We start from the raw sequence: 20,413 nt of genomic DNA on the forward strand, positions 1-20,413 counted from the left end.
TAAACGAAAAGTTTCAATTTAGTTTTTGGCAGGTAGTTCTGCTGATTAAATGCATGATAATTTCATATGAGTATGCTTGCGATATGTTCAAGAGATAATCGATGGTTTTTCATTTTATTAACTCGTTTTATAAGTTCTGAGATTAAGATTCTGCTTCAGAATAACAAAAACAGGTGTTATAATAATAGATAATATTTTCATGTAAATTCCATACTCTATGTAAATATACAAAGCAAACAATAATTGGTTTCCGTTTAAATGACCTTTTTCAAATAATTGATCTCCATTAAAATCAAATTATTTGAGGTAGTCAAATCCACTTAAAGAAAAAAAATAAAAATGAAATATAAATTTATGTTGATTATCAATTATTCAATCTTATTAAATTTAAATTATTTTTTATCCAGTGCCGGTGACACAGGTTCAAGGAGTGTTCGGGCGAAAGGTTGCTCTTCCTTGTGATGTGACACCACCAATTGAAGGCGATGTTGTCCTCATGGTGTTATGGTTCCTGGAACCAAGTCAGCAACCTCTTTATAGGTATGGTTAATTAATTTATTCAATCGAAATGGCATGCATATAAATATTGTACCATATGCATATAAATCGTAAAAAAGAATATTTTTACTGCAAAAAAGCAGTTGTTGTCGATTTTAATTTAGTATTACATTTATGTATTTTGAAACTAAATTCTATAAAGGTTAAGAGTTAAGTATGATAAAAACACAACTATCGATTATAATCAAGTGTATCAAATATATAATTCAATTTCAATTCTAATAGATTCGTATTGTGTTGATTCTATTTTTACCTACTTATATTTGTACCTAATTATATTTCCAAATAGTTCTACAGACAACTATCAATTAAATTAGTATAATTATATTTATTTACCCAAGCGATATTAATTTCAAATCAATAATACTTTACAATGATATCTCTACAAAAAATTATTAATACATCCGCAATTAGGATATCGAATACTAGTATTAGTCATACACGATTAGTCACACAATCAAGTGATTATTATTTCTATTTCCACTTAATAATTATTCATCATAAATACTGTAAGGATTGTAAAAAATACTTTGGATACAGGGTCTCTTCTTATGATGTAATGTAATAAATGTTACTAGGATTTAAATACTATGGGAATATTAAGTAATTGTAAAGCATTAATCAAAACTAACGTTGACAATTAATGAGCATATTAATGCATGTAGAAACGTGCTAATTATTATCAAGCTAAGAATATATTTATCATGTTAAGAATATATTCAATATATTTGCAAACTTTACAACTGGTATTTTAAGATTGGAATATATCTATGTATTTTTTCATTTGAATATGAAATGATATTAAATATGCATGCAATAATGAAAGATGCGTTTTTTTTAATTCAAGGCGTGTGAGAAACAAGTTTTGATCTAATTTGCAAAAACTTTTACATATTTTATATTATATTTATAAGTAGAATAATTATGTATCATTATTATAATTGCAATTGCGTAAGAAAATATTTGTATTATATTATTTCGAGTTATTTATTATAATGTACTATTCCCTATATTTATAAGAAAAGCATTCTAAATATGCTACAATATGTTAGTACTAATAATAAGATGTAGCAATAGCAATTTTAAAAAATCTTAAAATCAAAAAATTATATAGAAAATATTAAATCAAATTGTTGAAAACATTTTTGATCTTTCTTTACAAGAAATAGTTATAATGGTATAAATACATTCATTAAAAATATATATGTTCGCAATTAACGTATTAACCTCTCGACCTTTAAAAAAAAACTTGCCTTAGGAGTTTCATAAGCAATTCTCGATCACTTTAACACATTTAAATTATTCCAAACAGAAAGATTGATGATATATTAATAAGTTTCTAACAGATCGTGTTACATGTAATAAGATTAAGAATTTTTGCTCTTTATTCATCGGATGTCAGTTTTTAACGACTTGCGTAAACTAATGAACAATCATAATTATAAATTTTGGATAAGATGTTTCACGGCCGAATATTCATAATTACTAGAGACGATATAATTCATAGGCTTACGCAATTTAATGTACTTCAACGACTTGTTTTAATTATACTGTGAAATGTTAAATAAGCGAATAAAAAGTATGTTTTTGATAAATGATGATGAAGCAGGCATTAAGATAAAACTTGGCTTTTTGCATGATTTTTATATTCATGTTTTAATATATTAGGTTGTCAAATATCTCCCTTCCGCTTTTTTGCTCTTGGTTTATAATACAAAAGGGCGGAAGGGAGATATTTGACAACCTTATATTTTTAATTGTAAATACTAGTTGTACTATAAAATATCATATTTTTGAATTTATTGAAATAAGTTTGATGAATGTGATCTTATTTTTAACTTCCCGTAGGGCAAGTAGTCGCAAAAAAATCTAAAATGAAAATTTTTATATACGAGGTGTGTTCAAAAAGTACCCGGAATTACTAATAATTAAATTTCGCGGGTCTGGAGTGTCTGATTGTCAAAATTGTGTTGGTATACATGCCCCTAAAGTATGATGAAATTTTCAGCTATATTCACTGTTTACTTTGTCTGTGGTAGTCGCTAAGGTTCGACGTGTTTTTCTGAGCTGGGCGATTTTTACAATGGAAGAATTGAAAAGTCAAAGAATTTGTATTAAATTTTGCGTAAAAAATGAAATAAAGTGTTGCAAAGTGCAAAAATTCACCAGATATGGCTCCGTGTGACTTTTTCCTATTCCCAAAGTTGAAGAGACCCATGAAAGGACGGCGGTTTTCCTCGATTGAAGAAAATCGCTGAGAGTGCTCAAGGACATATCAAAAAGTGAATATCAAGGGTGCTTCGAAAATTGAAAAAAACGCTGGCATAAGTGTATTATATCTGGGGGGGACTACTTTGAAGGGGACCACATTAATGTAGACGAATAAATAAATATTTTTTGAAAAAACGAAAATTCCGGGTACTTTTTGAACAGACCTCGTATCTTTACGTTTTAAAACCTTCTGAACATTTTGGCATAAATAAATTAAAGCAAGATAAATTAAAATCAAATTAAATTCAACATTACTACATTTGTCTTCTCTATTCCTTTATCCCAGCCTGGATGCTCGCCGTGTCCGCCTGGACGCAGGCCGACGTTGGGCTTCTCCTGACCTGATGGAAGGCAGGGCGTTCTTTCGCACCGCGTCAAAGCCGGCTGCACTGCTCCTGGACGGGGCAAGAGTCCGGGACGAGGCGATGTACCGGTGTCGGGTAGATTTTCGCGATTCGCCTACCAGGCATTCGCTGGTCAATCTCACAGTCGTCGGTAAGTGCAATTTAATAAAAGTTATGTAAAATTACTGTAAAAGGATTGAAGATTTTTGTTTAATTGTGTTGAAAATGTTAGCTACTTTGTAGAACCTGAAATTAATTGGATATAATAATTGAGCAGTTGATATCCGAATATTACAAGATATGTAACTGTTTTTTTCAAATCATTTTTTGCACAGTGAGAAAATCAGTAATTATAATCATCATTTCAGTAATTTCCATATATTACATGCAAAAATATTTTGAAATTTTCAATTATTTCTTTTTTTTTTCATTTTCTTATAAATTACAATCTGTCTAAATAGAAAGACATTGAGTAATTAGTTCGACAAATAACATATTAAATTTTAAAGTGGTTCACCTTTTATTAGTGTACTAAATTATATTTTAATTTTGGTATAATAAAGAAAAAAAAAAGAAACTCAAATATACATACAATTATAAACAAAGTACATTACACAGACTACATATACACATACATGTTTTAAATAATATGGTAGAACAACTTATTACTGATTAATATGTTAGATCTATTAATTGTATTCTTTTTAATCTTATATTATGTGTTGTGAAAACTTGCAATCAGTTCGTTTGGATGGTTCAATTATCTCTAATGTCTGTGTAATAATAATGTTTGGATTTTGTAACATTTTATTATTTATTTTAAGGATTTTATAGGAATTATTCCATTGAGCAAGTCAGTTTTTTGCCAAGAGAGCAAAGAAAATTATAGCCCTTTATTTTTAAACATAATACTCGTGCTTCATGTTGGATTTTTTTACTTAATTTTTCATTGTTTACCATATCCAAAGTATATCGTAAACTTATCTATTTTTATATCATTTATATATATATATATATATATATATAACTAGCTGACCCGGCAAACGTTGTTTTGCTAAATAAGGTATATTCTAAACCATTTCTAGAGAATCAAAAATATTAATACTTTAAGTGCATAAGGATGTGTTGTTTGAATGCTATATACAATGAGGTATTATAAAAACAACAAACCCGATTAGTTTGTCTATATTTTGTCAATACAATCAAACTGCAAGTTTTATACACTTTTTATAGAATACATCGTATAATCCAATCCGAGTCTTTTTTGGTTTTTCGGCTTATTAATTACGTTTCAAGTTTTTCAGATTCTTTTTAGATTCTAGATTTTGTGTATAATTGTTAATAATACTACTGAGCTTATACAAAATTTTCAAATTTTTGCGAGGAGAGATAAAAAATGAATTAAGTATTTCTTTTTTGACCTGCTTTTTGAAAAGTTTCAAGTTACATTCGTTGAATTAAAGTAAATTTAATAAAAAGTATATATATAGAGCAGGGCGAGACACAAAGGTCCAATTTGACTTTGAGCAAATATAAACTATATTGTGAAAACCATAACAATTATATCACAACAAATAGCACATATCAAACGAACACATATCTGACTACGTTCAGTAAACTGACTTCTACTTCATCATTGTAGAAATGTGCTTTTTTGATGGCTTTCAAAAATTTGTTATCTAGACCTTTTTATCCTATATGCGGGTTAACTTGTAACGGGCAGGTGGCAAAAGGTTTAAAGCCTTATTATAATTTTAAACTAATGCTAAAACTACCAACTGAAGAAAATACTTTTATTATGGATTTTCAAAGATTACCGTTTATCTACCCCATTTCAAAAATTATCGTTTTCAAATCAAGGTTGTAGCTGGCTATACATCTTTTTTCCTCTACTTTCAAATATTGTTGTTAAACAATGCTTAACTTTACTGGTATTTGGCACATCGGTGGTGGACCTTTTTAATCCCGGACCTTCATATATTACTATCTATTGTGCGATAAATTCTGGGAAATTATAACTGAAAAATATTATTCGACAAAATGTCCATTTGATCGATACCAAATTTGGGTTCTGAATTTAAATAACATAAATAAAAAATAATATAACCTAGAAAATGTTTTATAAATACCAATGAGTATATAATTATACAAATGAGATCTTTCAGAGTACCGTGTTTGAGAAAAATATGCAAAAAAGTGCATTTTCACGAATTTTCACGATTGGCACGAATTTTTCAAGACTTAGACTGGCCAAATCTATTCAGCCGTTTTCGAGTTTTATTCGGACATTTGAAAGACAGCTCCATTTTTATATATAAGATATATAGTTATATTTATATTACGGATCAGGATTAAATTTAGTAATTAAAGAAAATAAAATGTCTTAATTGAATTAATTATAGGAAAATAGAACTCTAAAACAATATTAAGCCTAACATTAGTATTATGTAATACAATCTTGAAGAAACAATGTTATAATATTGAGATAGTTTGATTAAGGCTTGTAGATCTTGAGATTCTTCAGATGATAAAAAAAATCTTTAAATTACTTTAAATATCCGTTACGCAATTTTCATTTGAGTCCGATATCTGGAATATAATAATTAAGGGCAGTATAATATGAAAATAATTGTAGTAATAAAATACTTAGGGTAGAAAAATGTTAAAATAATTTGGAACAAAAATTAGAAAAAGTATGGAAAATGGAAGAAATAATTGTAACGGTTGGAAAAAAAGTATCAGATATTATCAGTAGGCATTTCATTATCAAAATATTGTTTGATATCGAAATTGGCAAATTTAGAAGTATCGTAGAAACTAATTGATATTGTAAGGGCCGTCGAATTGATTGTTGTTTTAAAGTTAAATTCTTAACATATTTTAAAATTATTGTCCAAAGATTAGTAGACGTACAAACATACAAACTGTATAAAGATTTCAGTCAAAACTGATATTATAGTCTTATGATAGTAAAACAAATTATTCATTTGGAGCTTATTCTTGCGATTTCAATGATTTGAGTGTGGAGAATAAATCTAATTAATAATTGTTTTGTGAAGTATATTTAGACATATAAAAAAATAATGCCAAAGAAATAGCCACAAAAAAGTAGAGAATTTGAATATGAAGTACAAGGTCTATATGGCTATCATGGAACTTATACATTTGCACTGCAAGAATATGGCTCCAAATTAATCATTTGTTTTACTACCATAAGACTATAGTCTCTAGAACTTGTACTTTATAGTCAAATTTTCTATTTTTTTGTGACTATTTCTTCAGCATTAGTTTTTTATATGTCTAAATATATACTTCACAAAAACAACTATTAATTAGATTTATTCTCCACACTCAATTCATTGAAATCGTGCGTTAAACAAAAAAATACCACCTACAATCAAGTCGATGCGTGACATTGCATAGATAATAAAATATTTTTTCATTTATTTTATTTAAGTACTATTTTTTACCAATCTTTATTTTTTTCAAATACTGCATTTCATCGGCGGATATTGAAGATAATGCGTTACTTCACGCTTAAGCACACCTCATTGTAATGTTCATGATGTTTTTATATTCAATTCGATCTATAATCAATTCCTTCTGCCGAACGCAATTACTTGTAAAACAATTCGGTGAGGCGGATAAACGACCAGTCATCCTGCGTTACAGAATTGAAATTCCTTTAATAGAAATATCCACAGTTACAATTTCCATTGTCTTTATTCTACGATGGAAATTGGTTGATTGAGATGTATTAAATTCATTGCTGTATATAAGTGACATATAATTCTTTAAATTTTTAAATGGAATAAATGTTGACGTTGCGATGTGTTAATGGAGACTTAACGTAACCGGTTTGATAGAAAATGCTCTAAAATAGAAATAATTAACATGTTTATCTATGTTACGACATGTAATGGATGTCTTCTAATTTATTGATACGTGTATGTTTCTTAATTTTTTCATCCAAATTTTATAATTATTCTATATATAGTAGATCTATATGTATAGTCCCATAGTGATGATCAATATTGAAACGATTCATCTCAAACATAGGCAAGGAATATAGCAATGCGCATAAATTTTTAATGGATATTTTTAATTATATTCAATGTATTGTACTATTTGTATGAAATTCATTGCTATTTTCTATATATTTTATTATTTTGGTAAATTTTTGCAGTACCCCCAGGAAGACCTCGTATTTATGATGGGCGAAATAATAATCGCAGTAGCGTCGTGGCTCCTTATGTTGAAGGCAGTGACGTAGTTCTTATTTGCGAAGTTGATGGCGGTAAGTTATTTCAAATTACATAATAATTTATTTATTATACAGAATACTGGAGTTTTAAAGTACATCATTAAATACTAGTGAGAATTTTCTATATCAATAAAAAAAATAATGTCCCACATGAAGAATAATTTCTCACATTTTTTAAAATGATGCTTTTAGTATTGCCTCGTAAGATTGCTATAGACAATCATAAATTCATTTTATCGCTCAAATATCAAAATTTACCTAATGGTCGCATATGATTAATGAATAAAATAAATGTTTATTTTGATAAGTTTTTACTCAACAAATTATGCTTATGATAACAAATATTTTTATGAACAAAACAACTGTTACATTATAGATTCCCACAGTCAATTATCATATAACAAATCTTTTAGATACACAAACCATCATTAGGTCATATCTATTTGTTCTTTCGCTCCCACGTTGACTGACCATTATAATTTACATGGCTTTCTGGAAACTTTGCCATATATGACTTGTTTTTATCAATGGACATTTATCTTGATCAAAAATTACAAAATTAATTTGAAACCACTTATGAATGTCTTCAATAAGCACCAAGGGGATAACTATTAATTATATCAATATCCTTGTAAGTTCTTAATTATTAATTACTTTTTCTAAACCGAATTCTGCTCAGCCAGGTCGTCCGACGCCCCGCTTGTCTTGGTTTATGGAATCCACACTTCTGGACGAATCCTGGTTACCCAGGCCGGCGGCCGTTGGTGGAGGATCAATCAACCGTCTGCTGCTGCCTGGTGTGGGCAGACAGCAGCAACACGCCAGGCTGGTGTGCCAAGCGGCCAATACGGATCTTGTGCAGGCTGCTACGACGGCAATCGTATTGGATATACAGTGTAAATATAATAAAATTTATTTTTATTAAAATTATATCAATTATTGAAAGTAGGTTACTAAAAGAAATGTCTTGTAAAATGTTAAATTACTATTAAATCGAATTGAAGCGATTTATTTCATTTGATTGTCATAGTCGAATACTATCATGAAATGAATTGCATAGAGATTTGTTATTTTTTGAAAATACTTTTGCGATATACATATACAAAATGGCAAAATTAATTTTTGTAGATAAATAACGCCGTAATCAATAGCATCAGGTTTATTACAGTTTATTAACTTCCCGTAGGGCAAGTTATAGTAATCGCAAAAAAATCGAAAATGAAAATTTTTATATATCTTTACGTTTCAAAGGTTTCTGAACATTTTGGCATACCTTAGAAAAAATGGATGTATGTGTGTGTGTGTGTGTGTATGTATGTATGTGTGTGTATGTATGTGCGGATACAAATTTTCGTCGACGATTTCGGAAACACGGATCAACCGATTTGAATAATTCAAAAAACATTCGATTTGTATTGATAAGGAGACGTGCTGATTAGTTTTTGGCGAAGGCAGGTCTAGCCGTTCCGAAGATACGGGGCAAAAAGTGCCAAAAACGGTAACTCAGTTTTTAAGAGAACGGAGCGTCCGATTTAAATAATTCAAAAAACATTTTACTTGTATTGACAAGATGAAGAATCGATAAAATTTTCATAAAGGTAGGTCTAGCGGTTTCGGAGATATGGAGGAAAAAGTAAAAAAATTAGCCATTTGGCGGTCAAAAATGATCATTAAACATATGCACATCAAATGATCAGATATTTTATAGAGATTTTTAACAATAAGTATACATTTTGTTAACATTCCTATGGGTTCCGTACCAATGCTTATGCGTTAGACAGCGACGCGGCGCTTACGCGCTTTATATTTTGTCCCTAGCCGTTAAATCAGTACGATTGCTTTGAAAAAAAGTTCAGATCTTCCACAATATGTCAAAATAAAGAAAAAAAATTTTTTTTTTCAAAAAAAAAAAAATTAAAAAAAAATATTTTTTTTAAAAAAAATTTTTTTTTCAAAAAAAAGTAATTTTTTGTCCATATATATAGTTTCTCAAAAATATTATTTTTTCAAGGTACATTTTTTTCAAAAATGTTAATCGTTTTTAAAAAATTAATAATTTTTGGTACGGGAAGTTCCAGCAATTTGCCTTAAGGCACGATGCCTTAATTGCCTTAACACAGAATTCCACTTACAGCTAGTTAATACAATTTCTGGCATTTACGCTTTGTACTTTTTTCCATTTTTATTATATCTGCATAGACAAAATATTTCATATTTGATTTTCTGAGTGAATCTAGTGAACATTACGATGTAAAAATATGTAAAATATTTAATTGAATATCATATGTAAATGCATTACTTAAAGTGTTGATTATAATTATAATTAACAAACATTTCAAGTATGAAAATATTTAAAATAATATTTTTTGTTTTAGTATAATTTTATGAATATGCAATTAGAATACAAAATAATTCTATCACGATATGGTTTGATTTCAAAAATTATTTAATTAAATTGAAACACTATGAAAAATATTAATAACAGTATTCAACTCAATGAACTTTACTTCTAATCCGAATGATTTTTAACTTCTCGAAGGAGAGGTTTATGTTTTCATCAAAAAATCCGAATCGCTACTTTTATGTTTTCTCGACGTTTCAAGCCATTCTGAATCGAATGATACCAAATTTGGAAAAAGTATGTGTATGTGTGTGTGTGTGAACAGATTTTTTACTTTTATTACGCAATCGAATAGAATTTAAAAATTTCATAACAATATATTATCTTCAAAAAATTTAAGAAACTCATTATATTTTCAGTACGTCCGATTTCAGTGCACATTTTAAATAAAGAAACAAGATTGTCTGCTGGGCGTAACTGGAACATAGAATGCGAAGCCACTGGTTCGAATCCACCAGCAATTATCTCATGGTGGAAATCAGGAAAGGAATTAATTGGTGAACAGGTAAAAGAAAAACTAAATTTTTAACATTTATTTTCTCTACTACATGATATTTGCAATCAACTTTTTCTAAATTTGCTTTCAGAATGAATACGACACATTAGGAATTCTGCACTTCGTTCCAACCATGGAAGACGATGGAAAATATTTAACATGTCGTGCAAATAATCCTGCTGTACCAGATAGTACACTGGAAGATAAATGGCTTCTAAATGTGTTATGTAAGTATTTGTAAAATTGATATTTAATATTTCTTCCCCATATTTTCTTTTATTGATCGATATTAATTTTACTCACGATCACGATCATCCTCTGTTCTTAAATAAAATTTTGTGGTAAACAGCAATATTATATATTTTATGGTCTACATTTGATATAAAAATATCTTAAAACAATACATTATTAATTTTGCTTTTTATCTTCGATTTTTTTTGCTTTGGTTGAAAACATAACACTTTATTTTATGTGATTTGAATAATCATTTCCAATACTCTATAATGATGCATTTAAGATTAATCAATTAGACCAGTCGTGACTTCAGGTCAATATATTTTTACTAGTAGTGATTTATAACACATAACATATTTTTATCTGCATTTTATTATTCGATTCTTATCCAATTCCTCTCATTTATTTTAATGTCATCAATATCGGAGATGCTAAAAAATTTAACGTAAGTGATAAATCTAACATCAGCGTATATAAAATAAAATGTTAGTGGAATTCCATGGCCACTAGCAGTAAAAATGTATAAAAGAAAATTTTATGGTATTGGAATTAGTCATTTTACAATATGATAAGTTGCATAGAACGGTTGTAAAAGAGCTATCAATATATAACATATAGTTTTAAAACTGTGAATTATTTTTAGAATGAAGTTCTGCTAAAATTTGAAAACAAATCGATATTAGAAGATTTTATATTAATAAAATATATTTATAAGATTTTTCGTACTGGATCTTAGTGTAGAATGTCGGGTTTTCCACATTGATATTATTGGATAATATACTTCAACACTTTTATGTCTATTATATATAGAATATATTATTAATATTACAAAATATAATCTGGAGGATTGTGTGTTCTGAACTTTAGTATGCATTTTTCTATATTACTATGATTGGATAATTATTTACCTGGCTCCTGTGGAAAATAGGATAGTTGCATATTAATGCATCATAAAAATTTAAAAATGATTTAAAAATTTTGTTTGAACTATTATTAACAGCACAGTTTTTGAGACCATTTTTTCGGTTGCTTCTTTTATTTTGCACATTTTGGATACAATTATCACCTTTATCATGGAATATCTTCTCCTCTGTCAATTTGTCCACTAATTCCATCTGGAATTTGACATCGATCCTCCTGTAGACGACTGCCCATTAAGATTTGAGTCAAGGTTTGTCAAAAATATTTTACAATATTAATTATAAATTCGGTGTGAAACAACATGTCGGGTCATCTGCAAAACGAAATACGGACGCGCAACTCTTTTATTGCTAATTTATTCACGGCATTTCACAAAATAAATAGAGAAGGAAATTAAAATATGTAAGCGAATAATTGAGGTAAAATTATGTACATTGTGAAATGGCTTTATTTGATAATGTAAATTAAAAAGTAGGCTTAAGCGTGGGCTAGCGCTATTTTTAATTAACAAAGTGCATTTTATAAATAAACTAGCAAACCCGACGAAATCCGTTTCGCCACCAGATGGTTTCGTGAGAAAGATGAATAATTTTTTTGTTTGTTTTATATTTGAAAAGGAAAAATTTGATCAGGAAGGAAGACCCGACTTATTTTTATATATATAGAAGAAAATCTATTTGCAATTATTTAAAACAATTGTTGATTATTTTTATTACTCGAATTTTTAATTACGGTGCGTGAAGTTCCAGCAATTTGCATTAGGGCACGATGTCATGCACCGCTAATTTTCTTAGCTATAAACCTTGCGGAGCCCGAGACCTTTCCAAAGAATGCAAAATTGTCGAAATCGGTTCGTGCGTTCTGAAGTTATTTTGTCAGGAAGGAAAACCCGACTTATTTTTATATATATAGAAGATTATTACTAATTAAATTTTCTATACGCTCGGCAACGTGCCGATATAATCCATTACAAGAGCCTGTTTTCGCGTTCTGGTTAAAAACGCGAATTAGGCCAAACTAGTTCTGCGTTAGATCCCAATCTCGACCGACTCGATTTTAAGCAGTATTTTATTAAATTTTTCCTTGATCCTACTGATCTTAAATATAGTGATAAGTATAGTCTTAAATATAGTATAAGTGAAAATTGCCATTTGTCTGCATACAAAACAAGCGTATGTCATACATATAGAGTTTATAAGTATGGTTGACCGCTGGGTTGCCCTCTCGAGAAAAGTACTAGGTTAAGATGTTCTACACCAAACATAACTCATTTGGTACTAAACATATTTTTTATGGTTCTTGCTATGACAGATACATTAATAACTTTCCTAATTAAAAATTTGATCAAGATCGATCCAAGTGATAATATTCCAATAGAAAACAACTTACTGCTTTTACGAATGCCGATATTAGTATAAAACACATTACATGATATGTTAACTAATTAATTAAACATACTCTTCGCATTTAATCTTCACGATAAACTTGTAATAAATGTTCAGTCTATGTATTAATGACATAATTAACTATTTATTTCATATTTCATTCTAGGTAGATTGTATCAAATGAATTTAACCTATTTAGTAGTAAAACTAGAAGTGATCAATACCAATATTTTTTTTAATATTTTAACGTTATTAAAAATATGAATATCAATTTATAATTATCTACTAAATTAGATACTATCATTTGCAATTTTGTACAAAATATTTAAAAAATCTATAAACGTAATAATGTCCCTATGTGTTATATGCTGGACGTGAAATTTTACAAAGACATAAAATTGGAGAATTCTGAACTTAGAATAAATTTAAAATAATATTTAAACCGCGGTTATGTAGATTTGTATGTCCTACATGACTTTTATACCTTGCATTTTTTATAATTGATTCAATTCTTGAATATATTGAGATAAATAAATCTGATTCTGATATGATAAAATGATAGTATTTTTGCAAAGACTCAATCAAGAATCCGTATTACGAGAGCTGCAATTAATTTGTATAAAAACGATTCAATATGTAAATTTGTAGTATACGTGTTTTGACCAAAGAAATATGTTCCATCATGTTGTTGTTAATCAGGTTAATTGGAGATTAAATTTGTTAACACCAATAAACGAAAAAGTAGTTAATATTTTTTTGCTAAATTTGCAAAAGCTGTAAATGATTAAATATTTAACTCTGCATATTATGCACTAATCATAAAAGTTTTACTCACTTATCGTGTAGTAAATTTTTAAGATTGTAGATAAAACAACCATTTAAAATAATATGATATACATTTTTTGCAGAATTTTATAAGATAATTTGCAGTAAACTTATTTATGATGCTACATAAATTATTTATTTATCGTTTTTTTAATTTATTTAGATGTGTGCGATACTACGATAACCACTATGTCATTTAAAAAATGATTGCGTATATGAAGTCGACTTTTATCATTCTGGATAATCATTTTTCATCCAATATATTACCATATATGAAGCTATTATCTAAATATCTAAGCAAATTTGAACATAATTATACCGTTTATCACAATATCATTTATAAATATAGAATAAATTTGAATAATATATGCAAAATTTTATATGACGTACAAATGTCTTTTGTAATCTATGGATTCATCTAAAAATAATTTATTAACAAATTATTCAGATTATACGTACAACAAGACTAAAAAACTTTTGAGTGACTATTTAATATTTGAACTTATAACATTTTCAACATTTTAAGCATTTAATTGTACTTATTGTTTATTTTGTGCTTATGTTAATTAGTTATTTTTTCACATAGAGGTACGAGTATACCACATTTGTAAATATTACGATGCGTTTTGTTTATTGTATGAAACTACTGTTTGTTTATTTTTGAACCATAATTAATAAAGTTCACATCTTTCGGCAATGGTTTGTTAATGAAATACCTCTCAATATATACTGTATAAACAATAGAGCAACCTTAACATTCGTAAATAAAAAAATTAACCATCAGTAATGTAAGTTAAGTTTAGTTAAACATTTTAAGCATATAAATTTATATCAATTTAAATTGATTGAAACATTGTTCAATATTTTATAATCTAAGAACAATAAAAAAAACTTGGATTTTATATTACCTTAGATCCTCCGGTGGTTACATTAAAAATTTTGGGAGCGCCTATCTCTGGAGAATATGCAGAAGGACAAGAAGCAGTTCTACAATGTGGTGTTAAAGCTAATCCCAGCGTTTGGAAAATAACTTGGCTTCACAATGTAAGAAAATAAGTTTCATTTAACTTAAAACCCATTAATATATTAATTATCTATTTCATATAGAGTAAAGAAATCCAATCCAATGACAAAAGTATAGTTATGGAAGGTAATGACCTGATATTGAGCAATATTAGTAGTGCATCGTCGGGGCAATACAGATGCACTGCTCACAATTCTGAGGGACAAACACAAAGCAAGTCAGTTGCTATAATTGTGCGATGTAAGCATTAAATAACATTTTTACTGTTTATAATAATAATTATATTCTAATTAATAATCGTTTAAACTACTTGAAATTTTATTATATTTTTGTTTGCTTTTAGATTCTCCTATTTGCAAATCCACCTCTGTCCATAAAATAGCAGCGCCTGAAAATATTCCCGTTTCTTTAAAATGTTCCGTCGAAGCCCATCCAAAGTCGAATATTACTTTTCGTTGGACTTTTGCAGATATGGGTGAAGTTCCTGGCCGATTTATAAATTCTTCTGGTAAACACTGAATAACGCCTTATTATATAAACCATATTAAATACAGAAATCTATTGCGTAACATGCATATATCTTGTTTCTTGTTACATAGATAAATTCTGAACATATTACTATTCGACTCTACTATCAGTATTTTAACTGATGTTCTATTAAATAAATTTAGGATCTACTAGTATATTGACATATAAACCCGTCGCAGATTTAGGATACGGACAATTTGCTTGCAAGGCTCATAATGAGGCAGGAGAAACAAAAAGGCCTTGTGTGTATCAAGTTATACCTCCAGGTTAGGAATATTACTAACTAATTATATTCATTAATTAACAACTAATTCATATGAGATGTGATATAATAAATAAACTTTTTATATGCTAAAGGGTATGGGCGCTTTGCCATACAGAATCGGCCACTTTCACATATTTTCAATGATATTTCGGCCATAAGGTGAGATACAAAGTTGAAAATTGGTATATCGGCGTTTTTCAAAAAGACCTTTAAAATGGCGTATTTATTATTTTAATACCAGGATGGGGCCAATTCTGTATGGCATACCCTTTGTAGTATTCATCAAATACTTCTGAACAGAGAAATAATCCACTTAATACATTATTTAGATTTAAAATATGGCATAGTTTGTAAAGAAAACTTATTACTATATAGATTATAAAGAAGAGGCATTTATATATATTTGATATTTTATTATTTATTTTGAGCAATATTTTAATGATTAAGTTCTAAGAGTAACAAAATAATTTAGTAACAATGTAGGAATTTTAATAATATTTAAATTAAATATTTTATTATAATCTAAGGTCCACCTGGTCCGCCCTTAAACTGTACACTTGAAGCCGATGGCGAAATTGTGCAATGCAAAGCTGGTTTCGATGGCGGTTTAGAGCAGCGATTTCTAGCTCAGGTTGTTCTGGCCTTAGATTCATTTACGACTTTAGTGAATTCTTCTGCTAATTTAGAACCTGTATTTCGAATACCAGGACTTATGACTAACTCATTTGCTGCTGACAATGAAGCCATGGAGGTAAAAAAATTATCGTTAATTCCACAATTTGAATTTTAATATTTAAATTAGGTATTTTCTTGTATTAATGAAATTGTCTAATTCATTGTGTACTATGTAAATTTCAGGTACAAGTAATTGTTTTAGCAGAAAACGATCTTGGAAGAAGTAGCCCTGTGACTCTAAAAAATTTAATATACAGTGAAAAGCCCATTAGAAAAGGTAATAAGTAAATCAATTTTCATGTCATTCATGCTATTAGATATTTATGTTACACATTTACTGCCACCATTTCGAAGTTATTATTCACTTTTTCGCAATACCATTAAAATAAAATTATATTTCTTATGATATGGTGTATATGTTATATACTTACTATATTAATTATATATATTTTAATGATTTTTAAGTTTTATATTCAAGTCCTTTATGTTTTAGGTGGATTTGCGAGCTTTACATCAATTCCTATAGATCCTTTATTATTCGCATTATTAATTACTGGATCTGTAGTAATAATTTTGTGCTGCGGAATTTGCTATTTGCTTCGACGTCGTTGCTGTCGTGTTTCGCCTGATAAACGGACTGCTAATGGAAAACGACAAAAATCAAGAATACAGGTAATAACCAAATATTATTCAAAACAATACCATTAATAAGTACCTATAACTTGCATGCAAAGATTATGAAGCTAATTAATATTAATTTGCTAATTAAATATTTCACCAATATTTAGGATAATTCTGATTCATCCGTTTATGATGAAGGCATAGATGACCCTGATCCTGATCTTATACCAAATAAAGAAGGTTAGTCTCTTTTTTTTTTTATTATAAAATGTAAACTTATCTTTGTATTTATTGATTTTTTTCTGTCTAGATTACAACAATTCAGTATTATTATCTAACTCATCAAGTCATATTTCGATTGTAAAAAAAGCTCCCATTAGATATAGCTGTGGAAATTTATCTAATTATGGAAAAATTCGATGCATGACAGACAATCAGGTAAACCGATAGAAACTTCTGTAAACAACTATTAGAAAGATTTATAAATTATTCATAATTAATTTTTCATAAATTTACCTCGCGTCGATAAGCTGCGAAATTAATACCAACACCAACATTATTTAAGTTAAAACTTTAATAGGATATCTTAAATCATACCAAATAATAAAATTATGAAGCAATCAAATCGATTCTAATTTTTAGACTGGGAGCCTAGGGCGAGTCATTAAAGAAGCGATTCCATATTTCCCAGAAAATCAACGTGTTAGTACGTTACCTAGAAGGCAAATCGTTACATCCTCCCCTGCCATAAGGGAAAGTTGTATATAATTTATTAAAATAATTGTAGTTTTAAATCTTGATCTTAGTATTTTTATATTGTTCATCGTAATTCTTATAGAATAAATACTCTTTAACCAGATATTATCAGAATGAGAATTTATAAACGGCATTTATATTTTATTCATTTGTTTTTATATATACACAGATAATAATAGTATGAAAAAGAACGAAAGAAAGTATAAAAGGAACAATTATAATTTATCAATAAATAATTGTATTCTGGTCACCTAGGTAAGTACAATATCAACACTTTTATAATACTTTTTATTAACAATAATATTAATAAATTATCTGTGCTTTTCCCACATCTGCCAATATTCACTTGACTGCATTTGTGAGAGGCGAGAAATGTTCTATCAAATGCAAAGACCTCTCTTCATCACCTGTAAATATACTGGCACCAGCATTTTCCTGCAAAAATCTCAAGTTATTTATCAAAAAATATGGTAAAAATAAGAGATTTACAGATTCTTTGGAAATTCCAAGATCATCCATTAAATGACGATGTTCATCGGATGTTTGCTCAGGATGCTTTTTTACTAAATAACTCATTATGGCACGTCTGCTGATATCACTACCTATTAAAGGTATTTTATAAAATTCATTTAAGACTGAAATAAATTTATTTATGTTAAGATCTACATATAACTTACTCGAACTCTATTATCATATAGTGTGTCGATAAGATTTATAAATCTCCGAGCTTGAGATTTTAATTCTAAATTTAGTTGGGGTACATCACGTATTATGATTGTGTGAAATGTTTGGATAATCTTAAGTAGTCACTTGCACCCAGGGGCTGTTGCATAAAATTCTGTTAGGCTATAGGCATTTCAAATCAAGTTTATATATTTGTCACATACTCTGTCACATAGTTCTTGAAAGTTACTATCCAACACGTGACCACATGTTCTATTGAAAGTTACATTTCTGCCTTGATGATTGATTATCCTTGGTCTTATTATATCATTCTCCATTGAACAAAGCAATTTGAAAATTTTGTCAATAGGATCAGATTCTTCCATGTTTCCTTTCTGGAATGAATAAATTCATTGTAAATTTATCATTGAAAAAACTATATAAATTGATACTACTACCGCTTACATAAAATAACATTCAGATTTACCCCCCAAACCTTTTGTTCTGTAATCCACTCCAGAATCCAATGATATAACATTACAGTAATTTTTCAAAATGGGTATAAATGGCAAGAAATTTCCTCTTTGTAAGCCATTCTTATATAAATCATCTGGTGGCCGATTACTGGTTGCAACCATCACAATGCCATTTTGGAAAAGTTTTGTGAACAAAGTCTTCAGAATCATAGCATCTGCTATATCTGTAACCTGTAAATGTTATATATCATAAAATCAACATTATAAATAACTAATAATAGTAGACTTACTTGAAATTCATCAAAACAAATCAGCCAGGACTGATCACTAATTGTTTTAGCAACTGGAGCTATTGCATCGAAGGTTGTGGTTTTCTGCTACTTGAATCCCTTGATATTTGTGATTTCAATTCGTGTATATGTTTATGCACATCTAACATAAATGTGAAAGTGTACCCTACGTTTCTTCTCTGTCTGTAAACAAATTCATCTTTTAGAAAAATAAATATCTATAGAAAATATTGTGATTGGTTATAGGACTGCAAAAATATAAATGGTCATTATTAAAGCTTGGGATGCTTATCAATTTTTATAAATTATTTTGATAAATCCATACATAATTTGTGGTTATCGAGAAGAAAGATATGTATGTGTTTCACTGTTATGAACAAACTTACCTTACAACATTCAAAAAATATGTCCATCAGCAATGTTTTCCCACCGCCTACGGCACCGTGAATATATAAACCCTTTGGAGATTGCAATGTTTTCTTTTGAAATAATCTTGAAAATACATTGGCCTTTGGTTCATGATACGTTTCGATTTCGTGGTGCAAGCTTTGTAAAGCTTGAGCCACTTTAAATTGATATTCATCATGAGCTAATTCATTACTATCGACTTTCCCTTGTAGAACATCTAGAGGGGTTCTATTTGTGACATTATTTGAAAAATCAATTTTTGAATCGATCGCTGTGCTGAGATACCTAGATAGTTGTTTACTAGTAATTTGTGCGGGTGTTGTAAACCTGATTATGAAATCTTTAACAATATGTTGTGCTATCGTAGACATTATAAATATTAGTTATATAACTATATAAAATGAATTATTTGTGTGCATACGCCTGTTAATGGATAATATGTTATAAATCATTTTAATGAATAAATTATTTATTATCACATGTTTGATTTAATATTAACTAATTACGTAAATTATTCACGTAACGTCAACTGCCAAACATCTGTCAAGAACTGGAAGAAAGTCTCAGACTTTTTGACAGTTTGCATGACGTCTCCGCGCATGTGTAGACAAGTTTTATTTTGACGTTTGTGGTTTTGGGAGGTTAGGTTTTTAGAAATAAAAAAAAACTTTTAATCGCACAGCAAGCCATAAATTATTGTCATTGCCATTACTATATTTGTCTAGGATTTGCGACCACCAACTGATTTAATAATATACCTGTAACAATACCATTCTAATTTATCCCAGAATTGTCCCCTTAATTTCTTAATATCTCTATGTTCAATCAATTATACTGGTCGATGTAATTTTTAATTACAGAAGGAATAGAGCTTTCTGCAATATGTCTATATTGTTATTGTTAGCATATTTATCGTGTCAAACACAGTGATTCAGCCATATAGTTTGACTTAAATCGAAATTTTAAGCCGGATAGTGTTTTCCTTTACCGTTTTTTTGACAGCATTAG

The 20,413-nt window shown here is 28.6% G+C and overlaps 1 protein-coding gene and 1 pseudogene across 1 annotated transcript; one reads left to right on the forward strand and one right to left on the reverse strand.

Moving 5' to 3' along the window:
- Positions 1 to 407: 407 nt before the first annotated feature.
- On the forward strand, positions 408 to 10,575 carry LOC113374190 (hemicentin-2-like; the record flags this gene model as incomplete). The annotated part of the gene is made up of 6 exons (XM_026614377.1): positions 408 to 540; positions 3,116 to 3,324; positions 7,360 to 7,470; positions 8,121 to 8,333; positions 10,198 to 10,343; positions 10,426 to 10,575. Coding segments are annotated over 6 exons (962 nt in total), but the record flags the coding sequence as incomplete, so codon positions are not given.
- Positions 10,576 to 17,879: 7,304 nt separating this feature from the next.
- LOC113374189 lies at positions 17,880 to 19,783 on the reverse strand (annotated as a pseudogene).
- Positions 19,784 to 20,413: the final 630 nt, after the last annotated feature.

This window comes from Ctenocephalides felis, unplaced genomic scaffold (assembly GCF_003426905.1).
Source record: "Ctenocephalides felis isolate EL2017-DRISC unplaced genomic scaffold, ASM342690v1 CF-g0.4_SCAFFOLD_01632, whole genome shotgun sequence".
Classification (NCBI taxonomy): Eukaryota; Metazoa; Arthropoda; class Insecta; order Siphonaptera; family Pulicidae; genus Ctenocephalides; species Ctenocephalides felis.